The 24,821-nt window shown below is 39.6% G+C and overlaps 2 protein-coding genes across 2 annotated transcripts; one reads left to right on the plus strand and one right to left on the minus strand.

The window, feature by feature from the left end:
• The first annotated feature begins 327 nt into the window (after positions 1 to 327).
• Positions 328 to 16,137, plus strand: snrnp200 (small nuclear ribonucleoprotein 200 (U5)). Its single transcript, XM_073867748.1, has 45 exons — positions 328 to 645; positions 1,273 to 1,436; positions 1,522 to 1,693; positions 2,679 to 2,871; positions 3,369 to 3,424; positions 3,512 to 3,607; positions 3,689 to 3,841; positions 3,918 to 4,017; positions 4,149 to 4,285; positions 4,453 to 4,530; positions 4,661 to 4,834; positions 4,920 to 5,057; positions 5,171 to 5,326; positions 5,660 to 5,830; positions 5,924 to 6,117; positions 6,202 to 6,325; positions 6,423 to 6,572; positions 6,661 to 6,771; positions 6,863 to 6,994; positions 7,076 to 7,264; positions 7,348 to 7,545; positions 7,685 to 7,837; positions 7,915 to 7,995; positions 8,094 to 8,177; positions 8,811 to 8,917; positions 9,011 to 9,129; positions 9,232 to 9,386; positions 9,476 to 9,665; positions 10,032 to 10,202; positions 10,288 to 10,448; positions 10,566 to 10,793; positions 10,878 to 11,069; positions 11,150 to 11,328; positions 11,415 to 11,558; positions 11,655 to 11,771; positions 11,870 to 11,978; positions 13,129 to 13,318; positions 13,428 to 13,592; positions 13,734 to 13,855; positions 13,954 to 14,097; positions 14,191 to 14,367; positions 14,477 to 14,637; positions 15,508 to 15,589; positions 15,682 to 15,774; positions 15,888 to 16,137. The coding sequence occupies exons 1-45, from the start codon at positions 601 to 603 to the stop codon at positions 16,035 to 16,037; spliced, it is 6,405 nt and encodes a 2,134-aa protein (XP_073723849.1). The 5' UTR covers positions 328 to 600; the 3' UTR covers positions 16,038 to 16,137.
• A 2-nt stretch (positions 16,138 to 16,139) lies between these two features.
• Positions 16,140 to 24,297, minus strand: odf2b (outer dense fiber of sperm tails 2b). The gene is given in 19 exon segments (XM_073867749.1): positions 16,140 to 16,380; positions 16,482 to 16,607; positions 16,686 to 16,848; positions 16,945 to 17,045; positions 17,127 to 17,390; positions 17,393 to 17,524; positions 17,664 to 17,799; positions 17,910 to 18,019; positions 20,764 to 20,949; positions 21,701 to 21,817; positions 21,960 to 22,031; positions 22,121 to 22,195; positions 22,285 to 22,416; positions 22,514 to 22,643; positions 22,753 to 22,940; positions 23,116 to 23,295; positions 23,406 to 23,504; positions 23,580 to 23,716; positions 23,989 to 24,297. Coding segments are annotated over 18 exon segments (2,490 nt in total). The 5' UTR covers positions 23,694 to 23,716; positions 23,989 to 24,297; the 3' UTR covers positions 16,140 to 16,215.
• Between the last annotated feature and the right edge of the window lie 524 nt (positions 24,298 to 24,821).

Consider the following 24,821-nt stretch of genomic DNA (forward strand, 5'->3'; position numbering starts at 1 on the left):
GGTACAAATGTATTGTACAATATGTCAGAGCAAGTTGTTTTCAGTTTGAACAGTTCTTATAATTATTTTTGTCTAGGACTAGTCCGGGAAACCGTCCCATAGTCATTATATAACATTATAATAGGGAAGAGGCAAAAAATAAAAATGAACAGAAAAACTAAAAACATGGGTTTCATTACACATAAGTAATTACTGCAAAAAAAGACTAATAAATCTTTATGCGTTTACATGTTTACGTAGTTTTGAGTTGGGTTTTTAGTACAGTACATACATACCTATGCCTATCCAAAAGAGGGCAGCAGTTTCACTGCACGGCACACAAGTGAACCCGGAAGCGGAAGTAACAGCTAACAGCGTTTTGAAAACGTCGTGCGTGTTTCTCACTAATGGTGCTGCTTTGAAGTGAAAGAAAAGAAACTGTACTTTAAAAAGTGGATTATTATAATTGTGTGCACTATACCGGTGCACTAAAATATTTGTTTTGCATGTACAAGGGACGTACATGAATACTTTGTATTTTTGTTAGCCGTCTGTCTACCCGCTAGCACTGCGTGTGCTACTTAATTTTCATTTAGAGCGCATTTACAATAATAAGAAGTCATGGCGGATGTTACTGCTCGTAGCCTGCAGTATGAATACAAAGCGGTAAGTAAAGAGTCTTATAAATGTGAGAATGTTTATGGTCATACGGCGTTTGATATGTTCCCTAGCTAAATCTCATTGTTTATGTCGATTAGTTGGTTTGTTTTGATAAGCACGTTTAGCAAATACGGTTTATTTTACCCTCATTGAAATCTACAATAATAAAAATGTAACGTTATGTTTATTATTAATATAAATGTGTTTATGTACTTGGAAATTATAACTAGAAATTGCTATGTGCTTTACCAACGAAAGGTCATTGGTTCGAACAATGTAACGTTAACGTTATAGCTTAAATCCACTGTAAGTCGTTTTTTTTTAATTAAAAGTCCCACATGAAAATAATATACTAAAGTACACTTTAGTGTTTACTGTACTTTTGTAAATATGTGCTGCAGTATACTATAGTAGTCTAAACTATAATAAACCGACAAACTGTCGTAAACACTTTAATATATTAATTATGGTAAATGTACAAGCCAAGGTCAGAACTCAGTATCTAAATACTTTTCCTACTGTAAATAAAATCATTACAATCTGGTTTATCACAAATAACTGTAGTAAATTGTGTTGGTGTGTATGGAAAATGAATGGACTGTCTTCCTAATCTTTCTCTGGATTTCTCTACAGAACTCTAACTTGGTGTTGCAAGCAGACAGATCTCTGATCGACCGCACCCGCAGAGATGAGCCCACCGGAGAGGTCCTGTCTCTGGTCGGCAAGTTGGAGGGAACAAAGATGGGAGACAGAAGCCAGAGAACCAAGCCTCAGATGTTGGAGGAGAGGAGAGCGAAGTTAGTCTTTACTTACATACTTATAAAGCTACCCAGAGCGGAAAGTTTGAGTTGTTTAAACACATCTTGTCTTTGTGTGATGTAGGAGGCGAAAGAGAGATGAGGACAGACATGACATCAACAAAATGAAAGGCTTCACATTGCTGTCTGAAGGAATTGATGAGATGGTGGGAATTGTGTACAAGCCAAAGACCAAAGAGACCAGAGAGACATATGAAATCCTCCTCAGCTTTATTCAGGCTGCACTTGGAGATCAGGTAAGTGTATACAGTGTTTCTTCCTTGCACAATTAAAATGTTTTAAAGGAAAACACCACCATTTTTCAATATTTTACTATGTTCTTACCTTAACTCAGAAGAATTAATAAATATATTAATACATATATTTCTATCTTTTTTCAATGCGTGCACTTTTAATCTTTGTACAGCGCCTTGTGGATGTATTAGCATTTAGCCTAGCCCCATTCATTCCTATGGCCCCAAACAGGGATGAATTTAGAAGCCACCAAACACTTCCATGTTTTCCTTATTTAAAGACTGTTACATGAGTAGTTACACGAGTAAGTATGGTGGCACAAAATAAAACTTATGTTTGGAGCCATAGGAAAGAATGGGGCTAGGCTAAATGCTAACACATTCACGAGACGCTTTACAAAGATTAATGCACGCATTGAGGAAAGATAGGTTTGTATTAATTAATCTAAGTTGGGGTAAGAACATAGTAAAATATTGAAAAGTGGTGGTGTTTTCCTTTAAATTATAATAGGATGAATATCAGTGCTTCTGTGCAATACCACAGTCATGCCTTTGTTAGTTAGTTTTAAAGGAATAGTCTACCCTTTTTCCATATTAAACAAATTAAAACATATCTATCTTTTTTCAATGCGTGCACTGTACAGTGCGTCGTGAATGTGTTAGCATTTTGCCTAGACCCATTCATTCCTATGGTACCAAACAGGGAAGCCACCAAACACTTCCGTGTTTTCCCTATTTAAAGACTTAGACTTATAAAGGAGTTATACCAGTAAGTATGGTGCCACAAAATAAAACTTTTTTTTGGTACCATAGGAATGAATGGGGCTAGGTATGTATTAATTCGTCTAGGTTGTCTTGAGGTAATAACATAGTTAAATATGGCAAAAGGGTAGACTATTCCTTTAAGGAGAAGTGCAGAGATAAATATGTATGGAGCACATATGGATTATGTTACGTTAATAAGTTGTTTTTCTGTTTTCTCTTCAAGCCAAGAGATATCCTATGTGGAGCTGCAGATGAAGTGTTGGCTGTGCTGAAGAATGACAAGATGAGAGACAAAGAGAGAAGAAGGGAAGTGGAGCAACTGCTGGGTCCTGCTGATGACACGCGATACCATGTACTGGTCAACCTGGGCAAGAAAATCTCAGACTATGGTGGAGACAAGGAGCTCCAGAATATGGGTAAATGCAGTGTCCTAGGATTGTATCCTTTATTTTTCTCCTTTCGATTTTAAATCTGTTTAAAGGTGCAGTGTGTAATTTTTAGAAGGATCTCTTGACAGAAATGCAAAATAATATACAAAACTATATTATCAGTGGTGTATAAAGACCTTTTATAATGAACCGTTATGTGTTTATTACCTTTAGAATGAGATGTTTTTATCTACATATATCGAGGGTCCCCTTACATGGAAGTCATCATTTTGTACCGCCATGTTTCTCCAGAAACCCTTAATGGACAAACTTTTTTTACTAAGTTGTCTCCAATGACATGTTTGTCCGGTGGTGGCTACAGTAGCTTCTCTATGTGATTAAAAAACAAGGGGTATGCAGTGGACTGAGCCATTGGTTGCAATTCACCAGCACCTCACCACTAGATGCTGCTAAAATTTACACACTGCACCTTTAAAATAGATTTTATTCAAGTTAAACACACCGCATCTCTTTTGCTTTGGCAGATGACAACATCGATGAAACATATGGAGTCAATGTACAGTTTGAGTCTGATGAGGAGGTGAGTTCATGTTTGCTGGTTGTTTATTTTTAGGTTGTGTTCCTCGACTTCATTGTTGACATTTGTTTTGTAACGTGTCTTTTGAAGGAAGGCGATGAGGACCAGTTCGGAGAGGTTCGAGATGAAGGCTCTGATGACAGTGAGGGAGAGGAGGCAGATGAGACCAGTACTCTCACTGCTAATGTAAGTCATGAAGCCACATGTGTTTATGCAGATTTGCGCAAACAATCAGGCATAATAACACATAATCTCTTTTCTCCATAGCTGGGCAACACGGGCGACGTAATGATGACCAAAAAGAAAGATCTTCATCCACGAGACATTGACGCCTTTTGGCTTCAGCGACAACTAAGCCGGTTTTATAATGATGCCATTGTGTCTCAGAAGAAAGCAGATGAAGTCTTGGAAATCCTCAAGGTGGGAAATGCTTGTTAATGTGGAGACTTGCATTTCTTTTAGTTTTTCTGTATCGCTAATTTTACATATTTTTTAGACTGCCGGTGATGACAGAGAGTGTGAGAACCAGTTGGTGCTGCTTTTGGGCTTCAACACCTTCGATTTCATCAAGGTCCTTCGGCAGCATAGACGAATGAGTAAGTGGATGCCAATAGTCAAGCATTATGGATTGTAATTTCTTATAATACTGCACTTCAGTTAAGCTTTTGTTAAATTTGTTTTAAGTAAGCACTTTTAACTTGTTTCTGCTCCTGTCTATCTTCTCCAGTCCTTTACTGCACCATGTTGGCCAGCGCCCAAAGTGAAGCAGAAAAAGAAAAGATCATGAATAAAATGGAGTCTGATCAGGATCTTTCCAAAGTTCTTTACCAGCTGCAGGAGACTGAGAAGGAGGACATCATCAGGGTCAGAATTTCCTCTTTTTTAGTTTGTTTGTAGCTGTATGTTTTATTTGATAAATTTGGTGTTTAAATAAAGTTTAAGCTATAACAAAGTGTAGCAACATAAAAAACTAATTGCCCTATTACTGTGTAGGCTTATTTTATGTTTTATGACTTTGCCTTTTGTCGTAGGAGGAACGATCTCGACGGGAAAGAGTGAGAAAATCTCGCGTGGATGATATGGAGTCGATGGACATTGATCGTGGGGAGGTAAACATCCTAAAGCTACATCTATCCCTATAAATTACAATTTACAATGTACAGTTTGACATTAAACAGTCATGAGTGATGTAACTGTTTGCAAGTTTTGTTGTTTATTTCCTCTATTGTTTGTCTGTAGGCTGTGACCTCTAGGCAACTACTAGACCTTGAAGATCTGGCCTTCTCTCAGGGCAGCCATTTCATGGCCAACAAGCGTTGCCAGCTGCCCGATGGCTCCTTTCGCAAACAAAGAAAAGGTTATGAGGAGGTGCACGTGCCCGCTCTTAAGCCCAAGCCTTTCGGTGATGATGAGGTGCGTTTGTTCGTAAACGCTCTAAATGGTTAGCTCTGATGTATGTAATTTCAACGGTGACTCATGTGGATTTTTTTTTTCACAGACATTGGTGGCTATTGAGAAACTGCCCAAATATGCCCAAGCTGGATTTGAGGGATTCAAAACACTGAATCGTATACAAAGTAAACTCTTCAAAACCACTATGGAGACGGATGAGAATCTGCTGGTTTGCGCTCCAACGGTTAGTCCACTTTAAAACAAAGACATTGACCAAGATCATCTATTGAAATACTACAGCAAATGGATTTGATTAAGAAAACTGAACTTTTAACAAACTTTTTTTGCTATTTGTAGGGTGCTGGCAAAACCAATGTTGCTCTGATGGCAATGCTCAGAGAGATCGGCAAGCATATCAACATGGATGGCACAATCAATGTTGATGATTTTAAGATCATCTACATCGCTCCCATGCGCTCCCTGGTGCAGGAGATGGTGGGCAGCTTCGGAAAGGTAGGATTTTTATTATGGAGAAGAAACCTAGATCATCAAAGACATATTTTTAATTAGAGCCATGGCAGATTGGTTTATATACATTCTGATTTATTAAGCCAGTGTTCATATGGGAGATGCCGGTTCAAGCCTTGTGGAAGTTCTGATTCTTCTTCATAACTTTCATACATTCAATATTTTTGGTGCTTAAAAATAAGTAATACGTTTCACTTAGAATCTGTAAATATTTTAAACCAGTTATACATAATTTCAGTTTCTCTGTAACATCTTAAAATTGTGTGCTATAAATGAAAAGAACTAAACGCCCCTAAAATACCTTTCGCTTTATTGCAGCGCTTGGCCAGTTACGGCATTATTGTATCTGAGTTGACTGGAGATCACCAGCTCTGCAAAGAGGAAATTAATGCCACCCAGATTATTGTGTGCACCCCAGAAAAATGGGACATCATCACCAGAAAGGGAGGGGACCGCACATACACACAACTTGTACGGCTCATCATTATTGTAAGTGATCTAGTTTCCATTTTTAAATGGTACTCTGGAAAAATCCTGTTTTTGTCGAGTTTTTCAAATAGTTGTTCCATGTTTTTCATTCAGGATGAGATCCACTTGCTGCACGATGACCGCGGCCCGGTGTTAGAGTCCCTGATTGCTCGAACCATCCGAAATGTGGAGCTGACACAGGAGGATGTGAGGCTTATCGGCCTCAGTGCCACACTGCCCAACTATGAAGACGTGGCCACCTGTCTGCGTGTAGATCCATCAAAGGGACTTTTCTATTTTGACAACAGGTCAGAGATGGAAAGGTTATCAGGCATGGCTTTTTTTTTATTGTGCATGTGTATATTAATGTGCATATGTTTTTATTTGTGTAGTTTCCGGCCTGTACCATTGGAACAAACCTATGTAGGAATCACAGAGAAAAAGGCCATTAAGCGTTTCCAGATTATGAATGAGATCGTCTATGAAAAGATCATGGAACATGCTGGAAAGAATCAGGTGAAGCTGAAAACTAATTAGCATACATGAGACATTTTTTCCTCTTATCATTTGTAATTCTCTAGACTTCTCACCTAATCATTTAAACTTTTTTCAGGTCCTAGTGTTCGTGCATTCCAGGAAGGAAACCGGGAAGACTGCACGTGCAATAAGGGACATGTGTTTGGAAAAGGACACTCTTGGGTTGTTCCTCAGAGAGGGTTCGGCCTCCACTGAGGTCCTGAGAACTGAAGCAGAGCAGTGCAAGGTCAGCATACACCTATCACAGACATTCGATACACCTGATGTATTGTAGACTAATTTACTAATTGTTTTGTTGATATATTTGCTGACAGAATCTGGAGCTGAAGGATCTCTTGCCTTACGGTTTTGCTATCCACCATGCCGGAATGACCAGGGTGGACAGAACACTGGTAGAGGATCTGTTTGCTGACCGTCACATTCAGGTAAGCTCTTAACATTTAAGAATTTCAGGTTTTAAAATAAATGCACACATTCATGATGCTAAACCATACTTGCTTATTTGCTTATTTGTAGGTGTTGGTGTCCACGGCCACTCTGGCTTGGGGTGTGAATTTGCCAGCCCACACCGTCATAATCAAAGGCACGCAGGTCTACAGCCCAGAGAAAGGCAGATGGACCGAACTGGGAGCTCTGGACATTCTTCAGGTCAGTGAAGAGCATTCAATCACATGCTGTTTTAGCGGCCCAAAATGGTGTTTTAACATTTATCTGGTAACTGTGGTGCAGATGCTGGGTCGTGCCGGCAGGCCGCAGTATGACTCTAAAGGAGAGGGTATTCTCATCACATCTCACGGAGAGCTGCAGTACTACCTGTCGCTGCTTAATCAACAGCTGCCCATCGAAAGCCAGATGGTGGCCAAACTGCCTGACATGCTCAATGCTGAGATCGTGTTGGGCAATGTGCAGACAGTTAAGGTTCGTTTTTGGAAATGTACACCTGAGCGATGTTTTTCAATGTTTGGGATGCGCTGCAGTTGTTGACCTGTAACGTTTTTTAGGATGCAGTGAACTGGCTGGGTTACACTTACCTCTATGTCCGAATGCTGCGTAACCCCACGCTTTATGGCGTCTCTCACGATGACCGCAGCTCTGATCCGCTGCTCGAGCGTCGCAGGATGGACCTTATACACACAGCATCCACTGTCCTGGAGAAGAACAACCTGATCAAATACGACAAACGATCCGGCAGCTTTCAGGTGAATAGTGTTACAACTCTAAAATAATAATATACATTTGAGAATATTGCTCATTTAGATCTGAAACACTTGCAGGGCTATTCGAGTTTTCTGCAGATAAAGACCTGGCTTAAGTATTGATTCAAACATTCTGTTGCAGGTGACAGACCTGGGCCGCATTGCCAGCCATTTCTACATCACCCACGAGTCCATTATGACCTACAACCAGCTGCTAAAGCCCACTCTGAGTGAGATCGAGCTCTTCAGGGTGTTTTCTCTCTCCTCAGAGTTCAGAAACATCACAGTTAGAGAGGTAAACCTACTGAAACATCCCAAGTAATGGCTACCACATGAATTCTCAGCACTAACCCACCTATTTGTTACTTTCAGGAGGAAAAACTTGAGCTTCAGAAACTGCTTGAGAGAGTCCCCATTCCAGTAAAGGAAAGCATTGAGGAGCCCAGCGCAAAGGTGTGCTTGTATTAGAAATATGTGTAGTTTGCTACTGCTCCATACTTTTAATTACTTTTCATTGAGCTTCTAGACTAATTGTATTCTCTGTTTTGCAGATTAATGTGCTGCTGCAGGCATATATCTCTCAGCTCAAGCTGGAGGGCTTTGCTCTTATGGCTGACATGGTGTATGTGACACAGGTATGACACAGGCTGTGTTCTGTTACATATTTCTGATTTTGCATAAAAACATTAAAAATCAAAACCTTATGGTGCGTTCACACCAGACGCGGAAGAGGCAGCAAGTGAGTGATTTACGTGTTAAGCCAATGCAAAGACGCGAATAGGCATCCTGCGGCACGGTAAGCGTGAATGTCGCGGAACGCACAAGTTGAAAAACCGTAACTTTGGCAGATTTGCGTGCCGCGTTAACCAATCAGGAGCATGCTCTAGCAGTGACGTGATCACAGAAAGCGAGTAGAAGCAGAAAAATGGAACAACAATTGAGGACAATCGTCATCGCTACATGAGACATCTTCATTCTTTACAGGAATTAAAAGGATCTTGTTTGGAAAAAAGTGAGTGAGGAGGTCAAACAATCTGGCAATGTTACTTAATTTAAGCTATATAAGTGCCTCAATGACACACATTTACGTGTGAATGTCTCGAATAACTACAATTTCATGTGCAAACGAAGCAAGTAAACTCAAAATGTTCAAGTGTCCAACTACGCGCGAATAGCGCGTTTTTTCCACATCTGTTGTGAACGCACAGTTAGAATACACCGATTTTTTTTTTTTTTTTGTATCCACCATTTTTTGTTTGGTTGTACAGAGTGCTGGCAGGCTGATGAGGGCGATCTTTGAGATTGTTTTGAGCAGAGGCTGGGCACAACTTACTGATAAAACTATGAATCTCTGCAAGATGATTGACAAAAGGATGTAAGTCATGATCATACTGATTTCACCAACCATAAATTCTTGAAAAAAAATCCCGCATTGCATCACTCATGGTATTGTCTTCATTCTGTCAAGGTGGCAGTCCATGTCTCCTTTGCGTCAGTTCCGCAAGCTTCCAGAGGAAGTCATCAAAAAGATCGAGAAGAAGAACTTCCCCTTCGAGCGCCTTTATGATCTAAACCACAATGAAATTGGTCAGTAGTGCATGTTATTACGCTAACATACTTACATTTTTTTTATGTATGAAGCAGTCTTGCTTATTTTTTTTTGTATTTCATAATCAAAAACTCTTATAGGTGAGTTGATTCGCATGCCAAAGATGGGGAAGACCATCCATAAGTATGTCCATCAGTTCCCAAAGCTGGACCTGGCAGTTCACCTGCAGCCCATCACACGCTCCACACTAAAAGTGGAACTCACCATCACGCCAGATTTCCAGTGGGATGACAAGGTCAGTCCTCTGACTTTTTCACATTTTATTATTAGCTTTATTTTTTTTCAAACCCACAAGAGGTTTAATTTACCGCTTCATTCTTTTAGATACATGGCTCATCCGAGGCCTTCTGGATCTTGGTCGAGGATGTGGACAGTGAGGTGGTCCTTCATCACGAATACTTCCTCCTGAAAGCCAAGTATGCTCAGGATGAGCATCTGGTCACTTTCTTCGTTCCTGTGTTCGAGCCGCTGCCCCCGCAGTATTTTATTCGCATAGCTTCAGACCGCTGGCTGTGTAAGTGATGTTACCACTGTGCAACAGTACTTGCTATTAAATATACTCATGATCACATACTAGAGCTACATAATACAAAACGTCTCTTTAAAGGTCAATTTTTCAAGACTAAATATTAGTCTCAGATGTCCCCAGAATGTGCCTGTTCAAATACCTTACAGATAATTTATTATACCATGTTGAAAAGTGCTCTTTCTTTAAATGCTACTGCTTACCTTCCCGTTTACTGTTAACTATACCAAAAACATACACTTTTTTTAATAATACAATCACCTTTTTTTTATTGTTTATATTGAATGTGCGGTAATGAATTATGTAAAGACGATTTAAATTAGAATACATTTCTTCTTCTCTTCCTCTCTCAAGCTTGCGAGACCCAGCTTCCAGTCTCGTTTCGTCACCTGATCCTGCCCGAAAAGTATCCACCCCCCACCGAACTGCTTGATCTGCAGCCTTTGCCCGTGTCTGCTTTGAGAAATGCAGCCTTTGAGAGCCTTTACCAAAATTTCCCCTTTTTCAACCCTATCCAAACCCAAGGTACCTGCTTTTTATAAACAATGCCAACATGAATATTGTATGGATATTTTCATTGGAATGAAACTAATCAACTTGTCTCTTTTAGTTTTCAATGCTGTGTACAATAGTGATGACAACGTCTTCGTTGGTGCCCCCACTGGCAGTGGGAAGACCATATGTGCAGAGTTCGCCATTCTTAGGATGCTCCTTCACAACGCAGAGGGTCGATGTGTCTACATCACACCGATGGAGGCTCTTGCTGAACAGGTACATCCACAAATCGCTGACTTTTATTAAAAACATCATGTAAAACATTCCTTTCGTAAAAGGATGTGAAAGGAAATAAATATGGATGTGATCTTAAGATCGATCTTGTTTGTGCAGGTTTTTGTTGACTGGCACCAGAAGTTCCAGGACACTTTGAATAAGAAGGTTGTCTTGCTTACTGGTGAGACCAGCACTGACCTGAAGCTGCTGGGGAAAGGTGACATCATCATCAGCACCCCAGACAAGTGGGACATCCTGTCTCGCCGATGGAAACAGAGGAAGAACGTGCAGAACGTTAGCCTCTTCATTGTGGATGAAGTTCATCTCATTGGAGGAGATAACGGAGTAAGTTTACCGATTTGATATATTTGGTATGATTAGAGGAGAAGTGTTTCAAATCTTAATTCTTTTTTTGTGTATCTCTTTTAGCCTGTGTTGGAGGTGATTTGTTCCAGAATGAGGTACATTTCCTCTCAGATTGAGCGGCCCATCCGTATTGTGGCCCTCAGCTCTTCTCTCTCCAACGCTAAAGATGTGGCCCACTGGCTCGGCTGCAGCACCACAGCGACGTTCAACTTCCACCCCAACGTCAGGCCGGTTCCATTGGAGCTTCACATCCAGGTCTGAAGCTTGCTTAAATTAATTATATTTCCTTGGAACCATTCTCAAATTTGACCTGGATGATATAATTTCATTTACAGGGCTTCAACGTGAGTCACACACAGACTCGTCTGCTGTCCATGGCTAAACCGGTGTACCATGCCATCATGAAACACTCCCCATCCAAACCAGTGCTGGTGTTTGTGCCATCAAGACGGCAGACTCGTCTCACCGCTATCGATATCCTTACTTTCTGCGCTGCGGATGTGATTCCACAGAGGTACTCTTTAACATCTATAACGCACTTTTATTTCCATTATTTTATGTCTAGTTATAATATCAAACACCAACTTGTTTTACCTGCAGGTTTCTGCACTCCACTGAGAAGGATCTGGCTCCATTCATGGAGAAACTCTCTGATAATACCCTGAAGGAGACTCTGTCCAATGGGGTAGGGTACTTGCATGAGGGCCTTTCATCATCAGAGCGGAGAATTGTGGAACATCTCTATATGTCTGGTATGACATCTGTAGATATACTAAAATGTGCTACATTATAAATAATCTTCATAAAACGTTAGAACTAAAACCTTTCGTCACCCTCTTTTATGTCTGGTGCCATTCAGGTGATGGTAGTATCTCGCTCTTTATGTTGGGGAACTAATATTTCCGCCCACCTTGTGATTGTTATGGACACACAGTACTACAATGGAAAAATCCATGCGTAAGTATTTAACCAGTCTTAACCAAAAGTTTAAAGTTGTCATCATTACTAATACTTATCACTTATTGTGTTCATTATAAATGTTTTTATTTAATTAGATATGTGGACTACCCAATCTATGACGTTCTGCAGATGGTAGGAAAGGCCAATCGCCCTCTGCAGGATGATGAGGGTCGATGTGTTATCATGTGCCAGGGGTCCAAAAAGGTAAAGTGGACACAAAACATTAAACTGCTACCTACCTAATTTTCAATTTTTTTGCTTTGGTTTATTATGTTTATTTTAAGAGTTTGGTTCTAAAACGCAATAAATCCATTTTGACTTATTTGGTTAAAAATGTGTTTTCGAGAAAGTGACAAAATTAAAACCACTATTTTCTGTTACAAACTTTGACATAGCATCTTTAGTTTATAAAAACATAAAAAATTCAAATCCATAATTTGATTTTCAAAGATATATTATATAAACTGATTATTTTTTCCACAAAATGCAATAAATCCAAGTTTTTTTTTTCAAAATGCTATAAATCTATTGAATCAATATATAAATGTGCATTCATCTTTGCCATGTTATATTCATTTAGTTGACTAGTGGTATACACTGATAAAAAAATAAATATTAATGCCATTAATCAAAACACTTACTTTGTCATATTAAGAACACTGTCAATACTGCTGTCATCCTTGGGACGTCGTCGATGAAATTTTTTTGACAACCATCAGCTGTAAAATGTTTTGGTCCTGCTCGATTTTCATTGACTTTGAGTAAAATAATGGAAAGTTTTTCATAAGATCCCCTGTGGTAAATGTGTTAGCATGACAGAAGCTTAAAGTTGTCTCGTGAGAACAAGCAACAGCCGGCATTTTACCTTCGCCCGAATGCCTCTCACGTAAATTGTTAGATTTTGATGGCTTACATTTCTTCCCCGCCATGGAAAACCACCACAGGTTTATGAGTGCCATCAAAAGTATTATGTTTCTGTTGGTTCGTTGATCTTGAAGTACAAAGTAGATGAAGGAAAAACTAGGATTCCCTGTGTATTCAACGCGCCTCTATTGTTGTTTACAATGCGTGGAATGGTGCACTGTGATTTGTTGAGTGGATTTATTGCATTCTGTAAGGAAAGGAGGACTGGCGTTTATTGCGTTTTGGGGAAAAGGGAGAAAAGATGACAGAATAACACTGCGGATATTGGATTTTGCGTAAAATGAAGAATTAACTATTTAATACTGACCTGATAAAATACAGATTTTGGTGGTAACTAAATATTTTTTAAATGGCGTTTATCGTGTTTTGGAACCAAACTCTTCATTTCCTCTACATGTTTGCTTATTACCATTTTCTCTTACTGTACTAGGACTTCTTTAAGAAATTCCTTTATGAGCCTCTGCCTGTGGAGTCTCACTTGGACCACTGCCTCCACGACCATTTCAATGCCGAGATCGTCACCAAGACTGTGGAGAACAAACAGGACGCCGTGGACTACCTGACATGGACGTTCCTGTACCGCCGAATGACCCAGAACCCCAATTACTACAACCTTCAGGGTAAGAAACCACCGCATGCCGATCTTTAGTAAAGTAGAATGCCTTCAAGTTCAAAAACTTGGCTTTTTACAACTTTTCTAAATGTATAAACTTTTTTTTTATTTTGCAGGTATGTCTCACCGTCACCTCTCCGACCATCTGTCTGAGCTGGTGGAAAACACCTTGCAAGATCTGGAACAGTCCAAGTGCATCAGCATTGAGGACGAGATGGATGTTGCTCCTCTGAATCTGGGCATGATCGCAGCTTACTATTACATTAACTACACCACTATTGGTGAGGCCTGGCTTTAATGTAGTTCATTGAATACAAAATAATTATAGTGATGACGACTGCTTGCATGGTCATAATGTTTTCTATCTGGAACTGGCATGTTCTGTGTAAACAGGGGTCTGATCTGTTTTTTTCTCTTTGCAGAGCTCTTCAGTATGTCCCTGAATGCAAAGACAAAGATTCGAGGTCTCATTGAGATCATCTCCAACGCTGCAGAATATAAAAACATTCCCATCAGGCACCACGAAGACACCCTACTCCGACAGGTTAGTAAAACACTTTTCTTTATAAACCGTATAATGTAAGGTATTATAACAAATAACCAAATCAAAACTTAACATTTAACACTCTTTGGCATTTGCAGCTGGCTCAGAAGGTCCCTCATAAACTAAACAATCCCAAGTTTAACGACCCTCATGTGAAGACCAACCTGATGCTTCAGGCTCATCTGTCCCGTATGCAGCTGAGCGCAGAGCTCCAGTCAGACACTGAAGACATCCTCAGCAAGGTAAGGAAGAACAGAATATTCCTAAGATCTTATTAAGCATTGATATCACTTAAAAATATTTTGTTACAAGTCTTGCTGCCTATTTGTGTCCAGGCTGTTCGGCTGATCCAGGCGTGTGTGGATGTACTTTCAAGTAACGGCTGGTTGAGTCCTGCCCTGGCTGCTATGGAGCTGGCTCAGATGGTCACACAAGCCATGTGGTCCAAAGACTCTTATCTTAAGCAGCTACCCCACTTCTCTTCAGAACACATCAAGCGCTGTACAGATAAGGTGAGACTTGTTGAGCTGCACTAGGTTTTGGTAGTTAAAGAGACATTTAAACAATATATTACTCTGTCTTTGGCTGTTTTTCTCAACGTTGCTTTATTGGCACGTATAGGGTGTGGAGAGCATCTTTGACATCATGGAGATGGAAGACGATGAGCGCACCGCTCTGCTACAACTTTCAGAAGTACAAATGGCTGACGTGGCACGGTTCTGCAACCGCTATCCCAACATTGAGCTCTCGTACGAAGTTGCTGAGAAAGATGACATCAAAAGGTATAACCTCAAAACTCTCGTATTTGATGTTTGGGGCCAAATTTTTTAACTTTTACCTTAAAGGGTGTTAAACTGGCTGTTTTTGAAGGTTTGATTGTGTTTATAGGGTGCACTGTAACATGCTCATGCTTTGTTTAAAAAATGCATTGTTTTTCACAATTAGCATTTAGCTAACTGGCTAGCAAGCCTAACAGCACTGTCCTTTGTTTACATCCTTGTGGGTGGCCAACATGGCCTTCGTTCCTTTTGTTGGGTGTTTCCGGTGGCATGGTTTGTGTACATTTTGGTGTTTGTGATGTCACTAACACAGGAAGAAGTTCAGTGTAGCCTATCTAGTAGGGCTGGGGGAAAAATCGATTGTTCGATGAATCTTTTTTTTCTGTGGTTGATTCAAAATTGATTCTCACAGGCCACGAATCGATTATTTATTTATTTATTTTTTCAATTTTATTTCTGCAAACATTGAACGTAATATTAACGTTAATCTAATTACTAGTCTTCTCCACTAGATGTCACCATTTTTTGTCTTGCGCAATGTTACCAAAGAGCGAGAGGGAGCCTGTCATTCATTCATTCAGTCTATATTCTAATATATTATAATATAATATATTCTATATTCATCGAGTTGAACTGAGAATCGGGTATAAAAATCGAGTTGAGAATCGGAATCGAAAATTGGATTGAGAATTGAAATCGAACCGGTAGCTTGTGAATCGAAATTGAATCGATCTGGAACATCTGAATCGATACCCCGCCCTACTATGTAGCTTCTCATTTACTAACTGAAGTTTAAAAAGTGAAATCATTATCAAGGACTTCTTTAAGGCTGTGCTGGAGATATTTAGCTATGGTTTGTTCTTGTGCCAACAGTGGAAGTCCTGTGGTCATTCAAGTGCAGTTGGAGAGAGAGGAGGAAGTTACAGGACCTGTCATAGCTCCTCTGTTCCCCCAGGTCAGTATCCATCTACACAAACTCAAGATATATCAAGGTGTGAGATCGTCTCATTTTGATCTTGTTGTAAACATGCTTTTTTTTCCGTGCAGAAACGTGAAGAAGGCTGGTGGGTTGTTGTAGGAGACCCCAAATCCAACAGCCTCATCTCAATCAAGAGACTTACACTTCAACAGAAGGCCAAGGTTTGTTCTGCACTTATGTCTAATGAAATGCTGTTTACTGTAGTCATATATAAAAAAATTATGATTCATGGTGATTCAGAACATGTGACAATGTAATGCTCTTTCTTCCCAAGGTGAAACTTGACTTTGTGGCACCTGTTGTGGGTGTGCACAACTACACGCTGTATTTCATGAGCGACGCCTACATGGGCTGTGACCAGGAATACAAGTTCAGTGTGGACGTGAAAGAGGCAGACAGCGACGGAGACAGTGACAGCGATTAGTCATAGACTTGGATTACGTGAATGTCATCTATGTTGAAACCTTTTTATATTGTGGCTGTTTAATTAATTGTGATTTAAATAAAGGAAACTGTAAATTGGAGATTTCTTTCATTCGTATTTTATTAAAAGGTCATTGTGAGTGAGGTATTTAAAAATGATCATAAGTGAAAAAGCACATTTACATAGGGATGTTCAGTGAGCTTGTTAATGCAGAATCTCCGAACACATTGGTGTACGAGGCCTTGAGGTAGTAGACGTAGTTCTGCAGGCTTCGATTGGTGCTGTTCACCTGCTCCAACTGGTTCTTCATGTCTTGAAGTTTGCATTGAAATCGCTTCTCCATCTAATGAAATAAAAACAGTTATGAGAAACCATATAGGTGCAATATCTTAACGTTTGGCATGCTGGGTTAAATAGGTGCAAGCGCTGGTTTGCAGTACTTACATCATCTTTGCTGCGGCGTAGCTGACCCAGCTCAGTTTTAGCCATGCTTAGCTGGGTCTCCAAGTCCAGCTTTTTGGACTGAGCAGACCGTTCTTTGGACAGCATCCGCTCGAGGCTCTGGTCCAACTATGAAAATAGATTGAATTTGCAGCATTCATATACACACATAACATTTTTACACATAGAATGAGAGTCTAATGGGACCTGTCTCTGTGCTTCCTCTCTGGCCTGCTCCACCTGTCTGTAGAGGGAGTCACATTCTTGTGTTTTGTCCTCCAGACGCAGCTGTGTGTTGTGAATGGTCTCTTCCCTCTTTGCGATAACTTGAATCAGATCCCTGTTTTGAATGTTCACCTCTTCCATCTTCCTGTATGCCACCAATTGTAGATAAATTGTTTAAAAAAAAAATGGTCAAATTTGATTAAGTCATAATTTGTGAGGTCATACTGAATGTGCATCAGACCTTTCCATGCTCTCCACGGTGCATTTTAGCTTCTTGTTCTCTTCAAGTACAAATAAGTTGTTTTCCTGGAGTGTCTCTATTTTACAACCCTGCTGTTCCATCTACGTACAGAAACAACAAACGATTAGATATCCGAAGATATGTGATATAAAAAGTGTGTGTGTGTGATCTCAACACATGACCTTGATCCTGAGCTCCGACAGGGTGCTGGTCTGCTCTGCATATTTTCTGTCCTGGATGTTCATGTTCTCTCTGGTCTCTCTGAGTTCCTCTTCTGTGCGCTTAAAAGCTCCATGCAGCACTTCCATCTCCTTCAGCCGGGCCTGGAGCTGCTTGCGGCCCTGATCCACCTCTCTCTCCACCTCGGCACGATCACTCCGAGCCTCCTTCTCCGCTAGCTCCAGTCTCAGTGAGTATTCCTCTGATTCCAAACGCATCTTTTGTAATGAGGATGATATGTTAAAAGTACCTGGCTCTTGTAACCCTCTACTAGACTGTCAAAGTCCTTCAGTGAGATCTTCAGCTGCTGCACCTCTGAATAAGACGAAGAGAGCCTGTCTTCTGTGGCTGACAGAGTGGTCTGGTGAAGGAGACGTTGTTGAATACATTTGTAATGATTTCAATGTATTCAGCTATTCTGAGCTCGTGCAATGTGTTCTGGGAGTGCATTGTATGTAAATCATGCATGCCTTGAGATTTTGACCTAAAAAGTATCTTGCCTTGAGTCTTTGGTTCTCTAGTTTAGCAGATGTGGTATCTGAGGTGAGTGAATGCAGACGGCTGAGAAGGCCTTCTCTCTCTGCCCTGGACTTCGCCTCACAACTGCGCAGCTGTTCGGTCAACTCGGTGAGGTGACTGTAAAAAGAAAAAAAAATTCTAAAAACCAATGCTCCTAAATTTATGTTTCTTCATTAAGGAAATGAGAAATAATACTGTTTTAGCAAATAGACATTCTAATTACTGACTTATTTAATGTTGTGATCTCTAACTCAAGCTGGCTCTTTTCTCTGCTCTGTTTGGAGCAATGTTGCCGAAGCTCCTCAGCTTTGGAGAGCGCCTCTGCTAACTGAGCCTCCTGAACATACATAAACATCAACAATAGTGCACACTGCATGATTCATAATAGACAAAATCTGAAAGAATTACCTTTACAATCATCATTAAAGATACAATTTGTAGAATCCAACACTAGAGGGCGCACAATCAAAACAATAACATTTACGTAGATTAAAGGATTAGCCCATTTTCTTAAAAAAAATCCAGATAATTTATTCGCCACCATGTCATCCAAAACGTCGACGTCCCTCCCTGTTCAGTCGAGAAGAAATTATGTTTTCCGAGGAAAACATTCCAGATCTTTCTCATTTTAATGGACCCCAACACTTAACTCAACACTTTGAGTTAGATTCTAAACGATCCCAAACGAGGCATAAGGGTCTTATCTAGCAAAACGATTGTCATTTTTGACAAGAAAAATAAAAAATATGCACTTAAACCACAACTTCTCGTCTATCTCTGGTCTTGTGATGTGCCAGCGCAACTACCTCACGCAATACGTCATTACGTCAAGAGGTCATGGATGATGTATGCGAAGTACGCCCCAGTGTGGAGAAAGAGGACCGTTCTGACCTTGTTGTATGTCGAATGATACTAATTAATGTCTTTGTGTCTGTTTATTGTTTAAAATGGTCCGCAAATGTGCGTTTCATATATGTAACACGTGACCTCCCTACGTCACTACGCAATTACGTGACAGGACCGGAGATAGACGAGAAGTTGTGGTTTAAAAGTGCATATTTTTTATTTTTTTGCCTCATTTGGGATCGCTTAGAGTCCTGTGAAACTCTGTTGAAACTGCGATTTTAAACTGTTTTTAAAACTGTTACATATTGGGGTCCATTAAAATAAGAAAAATCCTGGAATGTTTTCCTTAAAAAAAAATTCTTCTCGACTGAACCAAGAAAGACATCAACATTTTGAATGACATGGTGGTGAGTAAATTATGTTTATTAAGAAAATGGACTAATCCTTTAATTACGCTCTAAAGAAGCATGGAATGGTGGGATTTGTTGTCTTTAACTTAACCGCTGACGGCAATCAATTAGACGGAAACGAGAAATCATATTAACAGATGAGGTGAAGTAATCAAATTTTATAAATGTTGCGTTTGATGACATCGTTTTATTTCATTATGTAAGGTTTCATGTAATGTTCAAAACAAAATTGTTAGTCATAGATGTTACAGTATTAGTCCAATTCGATGGTGTGTGTTAACACAGCACACAATTAAGTGTTCAACAAACTTACCATAAACAAGCAAGATGCCCGACAGACGCTATAAACTAACGCATACATCGGCTATTGTGCACGACACGTCATTGACAAGTGACTGCATTGCCCTGTGTCACGGTTTAAAATGGAAATTTTCTCATGATTTACAAGTAGTTGAAAACATTAGAGAGATTGTTAATAATCAGCTAAACAAATATATAACACTGGTCTAGTGGTTTTTGGATATTTTATTGCAAATATCTTACAAATTGGACCTTTAAATTGATACTCCAGCCAATTATCAAAATTACCCCATGATTTACTCACCCTCAAGGAATCTGAGATACATATGTCCATAATCTTTCAGACGAACACATTTGGAGTGATTTTAATAAATGTCAAGCTTTATAATGGCAGAAAACAACAATGCCCAAAAAAGTTAATTCATCCTTCACAAAGGCAATCCACATGGCTCCAATGGATAAATAAAGGTCTTCTGGGGGTAATCCATAGACTGTAAAAAAAGATGGATGATGCGACGTCGCCTCCCTCCATTGTAATGAATTGAAGCCAAAAATGTCCGACCATGGTCGCCGGCATGTTACGTAAAAACGTCGGTTTGGAGCCAAGGCATGCGCAGAAGAAATCGTCTGTGGAGCCAGAGGCCGGAGTCGTGGTATCAAACTTCCGCCCAAACGCTCGCACAACCAATTCAACCACACCAATCTTAACGACACGCCCTGTTTCTATAGCATCAAATTACTAGCTAAAATTAAATTTATCACAAAAATGAACACTTGAACATGTATCAGCGTGATAACAACTATTTGAAAGGACCAAAACCATCTATCGGAAACTTTTATTGGAAGTGTAAATATTTCTTTTATTTAGAGCAGAGTCCCATTCGTTTGAATGGAGAGGGCGGGTTATGACTTGTACTGCAGCCAGCCACCAGGGGGCGCTCAAAGAGCCAGAGGCTTCACTTTTCAAGACTTATGAGGCACACCCGGGGTAATCCATGTTACAAACTTTATAAACTATAATAACTAGCCTATCGGTAACAACGTCATCTTGGACTCACGCGATTCACGAGAGAATATTAGCTTAGTGAGTATATGTTGCGCAGTGACTCTCGTGAATGACGTGGCGGAAGCTAGTTATTATAGTTTCTAAAGTTTACAATATGGATATTTTTCTTATAAAATCGCATCGATTACCCACAACAGGCATTTATTAACCCCTTGGAGACAGGCGTGTGGATTATTTCTGTGAAGAATGGAAGCACTTTTTAGAGTTTTAAAGTCAGAAGTTGTTCCCTGATCCCTGTTTTCTACTGTTAAAAGCTTGGAAAAGCAAGGACATTTAATAAAATGTCTCCAAATGTGTTCGTCTGAAAGATGATGAACATATGCATCTCAGATTGCCCGAGGGTGAGCAATAATTGGGTAATTTTGATATGTGGCTGGAGTCTTGTTTTAATCAATACATAATACATAAGACTTTTATAAGGCATAAGAAACCGGTGTGTATAGTAACATAATTCTGTACCTTCTCCAGAATTTGTTCCGAGAGCTGGGTTGCTGTGTTCATACTTTGTTCAGCACGTTTTCTCTGTTCCTCCAGGATCTGTTTGTGGATGTCTCTGTCTCCTTCACAGTGTTTCTCCAGCTGCTTCATCTGTTCCAGCAAACCTTGAACCTCTTCCTGCTGCTTCTGCATTGTTCCCTCCAGCCTCTGTGTTCAGGAAAAGAGAATAACTGAGAACGTAATGTTTTCATTTAATATATGTTATTATATTATTTTATGTGCTCTATACTGTACATTGTGATGTCTGTATGATACAGTGCTCAAATCCTATGAATTAAAACCAAAAATCTTGTGGAGAATCAGCTTAGGCTAGCCACACACGTGAAGATTTTAAGTCCAAATTGCAACCTTGTTGATTGAAAAGGGGCGTGACCCGATTAGCGTTTTACCTGTGTGGTGTCGTTGCAATTATTTTGCTGCTCCTGATTGCGTTGGAGCCTCCCCGATCCTAAATCGTAAATATCAAAGTGATCGGGCTGCCTCCGACATGACAGCTGCAATAGCCAATGAGAGTGTGCAGGCTCAACCGTGAATTGATTCATCCAGGATTATGAATGCGATATTGCCTAGCTTGTCAGTGAACTACGACTCTGTGTAGTAAATGCCACTTCATCTGAAAGCAGATGATGGCGATTTACTACTAATCACGGAACCAGCTTTACTGATGAGATGGATGCGCATGAAAATCGCATGCAATTTATCGTGCATCCCTAGTGTCATGAAATCGTTACTACAGTCATCACCTGTGTGGTCTCGCGGTCTGGTCGAATCATCCAATGTGTGCGTTCTGAAGATTATGTTGTTAATAAACGTTTGACACTGTACCCATATCTGTGGTCTCCCATGTATTTAAAATAGCATCAGATGTAAAAATCGTCCAGTGTGTCTTAGGCCTTACTTGAATCTGAGCTTCCAGACGGTTATTTTCAGCCTCTTTCTTGCGTAGTTGGCTCTGCAGACGACTACGAGTGGATTCAAGTACCTTGGAGAGGTCTCCTGTGGTCCTTAAATGGTCCTGTGACAATAGCAACAGCATGAATCAAAACCATGCATGCATAAGGCCAAAAGCTAATACAACACACATGCACCATTACATTTCAATTTTAAAATATGCTGTGGAAAATTTGCAAGCAATTTTGTAGAAAAAAAATTATTACCCTTTCAGTTTCCAAATTCTCAGCTAGCTGATCGGATTCTCTTTCTTTAGTATTGAGTTTAGCCTCAAGCTTCTAAAAGAGAAAGTGAAAATCAAATAAATCATTAACAAGACTAAATCATCAATATACAAATTCTTTGACTACATATTTAGTCCACAAACCCTTCTTTCAGACTCAGATTCAGCAAGTTTTCTCATCAGTATCTCCCTCTCATCTGACATCCTCAGGGCATCTGTCTGCAGAGCAGCGGTGAGTCAGAATAAAGCTGATCATTAACAATACTGCAGAAATAAGATTCAGTATCTGTACAGGAAGTTATTTGTACCTCATGTCCATGCTGCTCTCTCAGAAGTCGTCGGAGGGTGCGGTTTGTCTTCTCGAAAGCATCCAACTTCTGCTCTATTAGCTCATGTTGACGCTCCACCTGATCAAAATGTGTCTTTGACTGTTTTTTGTCCTGCACATGCACAGAACATGCATTCAATAAGATTTATAATGTTTATTATTATTATTTATATGGTTGCTATATGCTGCTACTACTCAAAACTTCTCACCTTCCTAAGTTTTCCTATAGTTTCCCTCAGAAGCACCACTTGTTTGGCCACAGCCTGCCCATCTATCTCAGCCTCCACCAGTTTCCTAAGCAGAGTTTCTATCTCCTGGTGTGGAGCTTCTGTTTCTGACCTGTCAACAGAAAAACACAAAACATTTTTTTTTAATAAATAAATTACTAAATTCCCAAAAATTCACACAGGCTTTTCTCTAAAAGCAAATGTGTGTAATAAACCTTTACCTAATTTGTCCAGGCCCACCCTGCGGTCCATCTACAGTGCTACACAGGTTAGAATTTTCACGCCTTGACCTTCTTAATTCCCTACTGGCTTCCTCAAGTTTTTCTTCCTGCAGGTCAATAACACGTCGACAGGCATTCAACTGCAGTGATTGGTGCATGAGCTGGTCTTCTGTTTGCTGTAACTTCACCTGCAAAATGTCCATGTAGAGAGTTTAATCTATTTTTAAAAATCTTACAATGCTGTTCACCATTTTATGGAATCATGGGGCTTGATTCCCAGGAAACACACTGATAAAATGTATCACTTAAATTCTCTGTAACTCGCTTTGGATAAAACCCAAATGCATAAATGTAAATTCATACCTTACTTTTGATACAGTCAACCTCATACATAAGACTTTCAATTTTTCTTTCATATTCAGAAATGTTGCCAGTTGCTCCTCTAGCATTATTCTCTTCACTTGACAGGTCAGTGAGCCGCAGAGGAGGTGAGGAAAGGTCAGCGTCCGGTCCTGTTGTCACCTCTAAGCAGCGTGTTGTCCCCTGATGATGTTTGTTATTACAATCCAGTCATTCGGTCACATTAAAAACATAGTTGTTTTAATAACCTGTGCTGTTAAGTATTGGCAATAGTTGATAAGACTAAAGCAAACCTCCCACTTGTAGTCTCTTCTTCTCGGGGCCTTTCCAGGAGGAACCCAGGGAACTCGGACCTTTACGCTGGAAGTAGATCGCAGATTGCCAACTTTACCCTGTTGAGGATCAACTTGTGATCAGCGAATCTCAAAATAAAAGACTGAAATGACGAAGGAGTATACAAGTCTGACCTGTACATGTGGCACAGTTGTGCTCTTCTGTGGACTCTTCTTCAGGTGAACATGAACAGATGTTGAGTCTGGGACATGAACATGGATAGGCGGGGAAGACGCGCGTGTTTTCATCGCTTCAGTTAGATGTGTCTGGACTAGGAGTGTATATTTTATGAACAAAAAAATAAACAATTTTGTTTGATACTTAAGCTGTCGTATTAGGAATCAGATACGTATTATGTATATGTATGTTCAAAAGAAGAACTCTCCTTGGTCAGTACTTTCTAATCCGTTTTCGGTCCGATACACTAGATATTATTAGGCCATTTGTTTTTACGGTCAGTTAAGCCTCATTGATCAGACATGCATTCACAAATTTCTTTGCCTACTTTATAATACGTTACAATGAAGCCATTTTACCACTAACCTCAATTCAACGTTGCGTCCCCAGTCCAATGTTGTTTGCGACACCCGGTAGACTCTCGCATTGACAACAATAGCCACCAATCAGAGACACGCCTGACAGCATAAGTCCCGCCTTTAAACTTTTATATGGCATCCTATTGGTTGGTTCGAAATTCAATGAATGAAGTGGGTTTGAGACGTGTGTTTAACGGCCAATGAAAAGAAGCTTTTCCGTTACTGTAGCAACGACGCGTATCTAGGTTTAGGTCGACCGCGCCTCTGATAATAATAATAACCCAAGAACTGAATTTATATTTGGATACAATTTCGACATCCGTTAATAAGAAAACTATAAAAACTATTAAAATTTGTAATATTCAATCTTTTACTTGAATTTGCTTGTAAATGTATTTATGCCCTCTCCATTTTATTTCTTTCTTACTTTTTTCCTCTTTATGATCTTGTGAATTCCATTTACATCCATGTGCTTGTTATTTGATGGTTTCTTATGTTTATTATCTTGTATATTACTTTGAAAAAAAATCTTATTTGTTGCTGTATCTTACATCTTTTTTATTGTAAAAAAAGATATTAATAAAAACCCTAAATAATTTCCTTCAACAGCATCACTACAAACTATTTAAGCCCAAAATGATCCTATCGTCGGTGATGACGGGCACTTGAATAAAACAAAAGTGTAATTTTTTTTTAAAGATCTGAATACGTTTGTTACTTTTTAAAAGTAAACATTTAACCAACAGTGCATTTGTTTCAAGTAGCAAAGTTGATTGCATTAAAAAAATGTAAAAATATTTGTAAACTTTTCCCATAAAAATTAGAAACTAATGAGAATAA

The sequence above is a fragment of the Misgurnus anguillicaudatus genome, chromosome 5 (assembly GCF_027580225.2).
Source record: "Misgurnus anguillicaudatus chromosome 5, ASM2758022v2, whole genome shotgun sequence".
In the NCBI taxonomy this organism is placed as follows: Eukaryota; Metazoa; Chordata; class Actinopteri; order Cypriniformes; family Cobitidae; genus Misgurnus; species Misgurnus anguillicaudatus.

What these genes read in the sequence shown, in the direction of transcription:
- snrnp200 (XM_073867748.1), top strand. Translation starts at nt 601, where the DNA reads ATGGCGGATGTTACTGCTCGTAGCCTGCAGTATGAATACAAAGCG. An exon ending in TGGACATTGATCGTGGGGAG is followed by an intron (nt 4,531 to 4,660) that starts GTAAACATCCTA and finishes GTTTGTCTGTAG; the next exon opens with GCTGTGACCTCTAGGCAACT. An exon ending in TGTGCCAGGGGTCCAAAAAG is followed by an intron (nt 11,979 to 13,128) that starts GTAAAGTGGACA and finishes TTACTGTACTAG; the next exon opens with GACTTCTTTAAGAAATTCCT.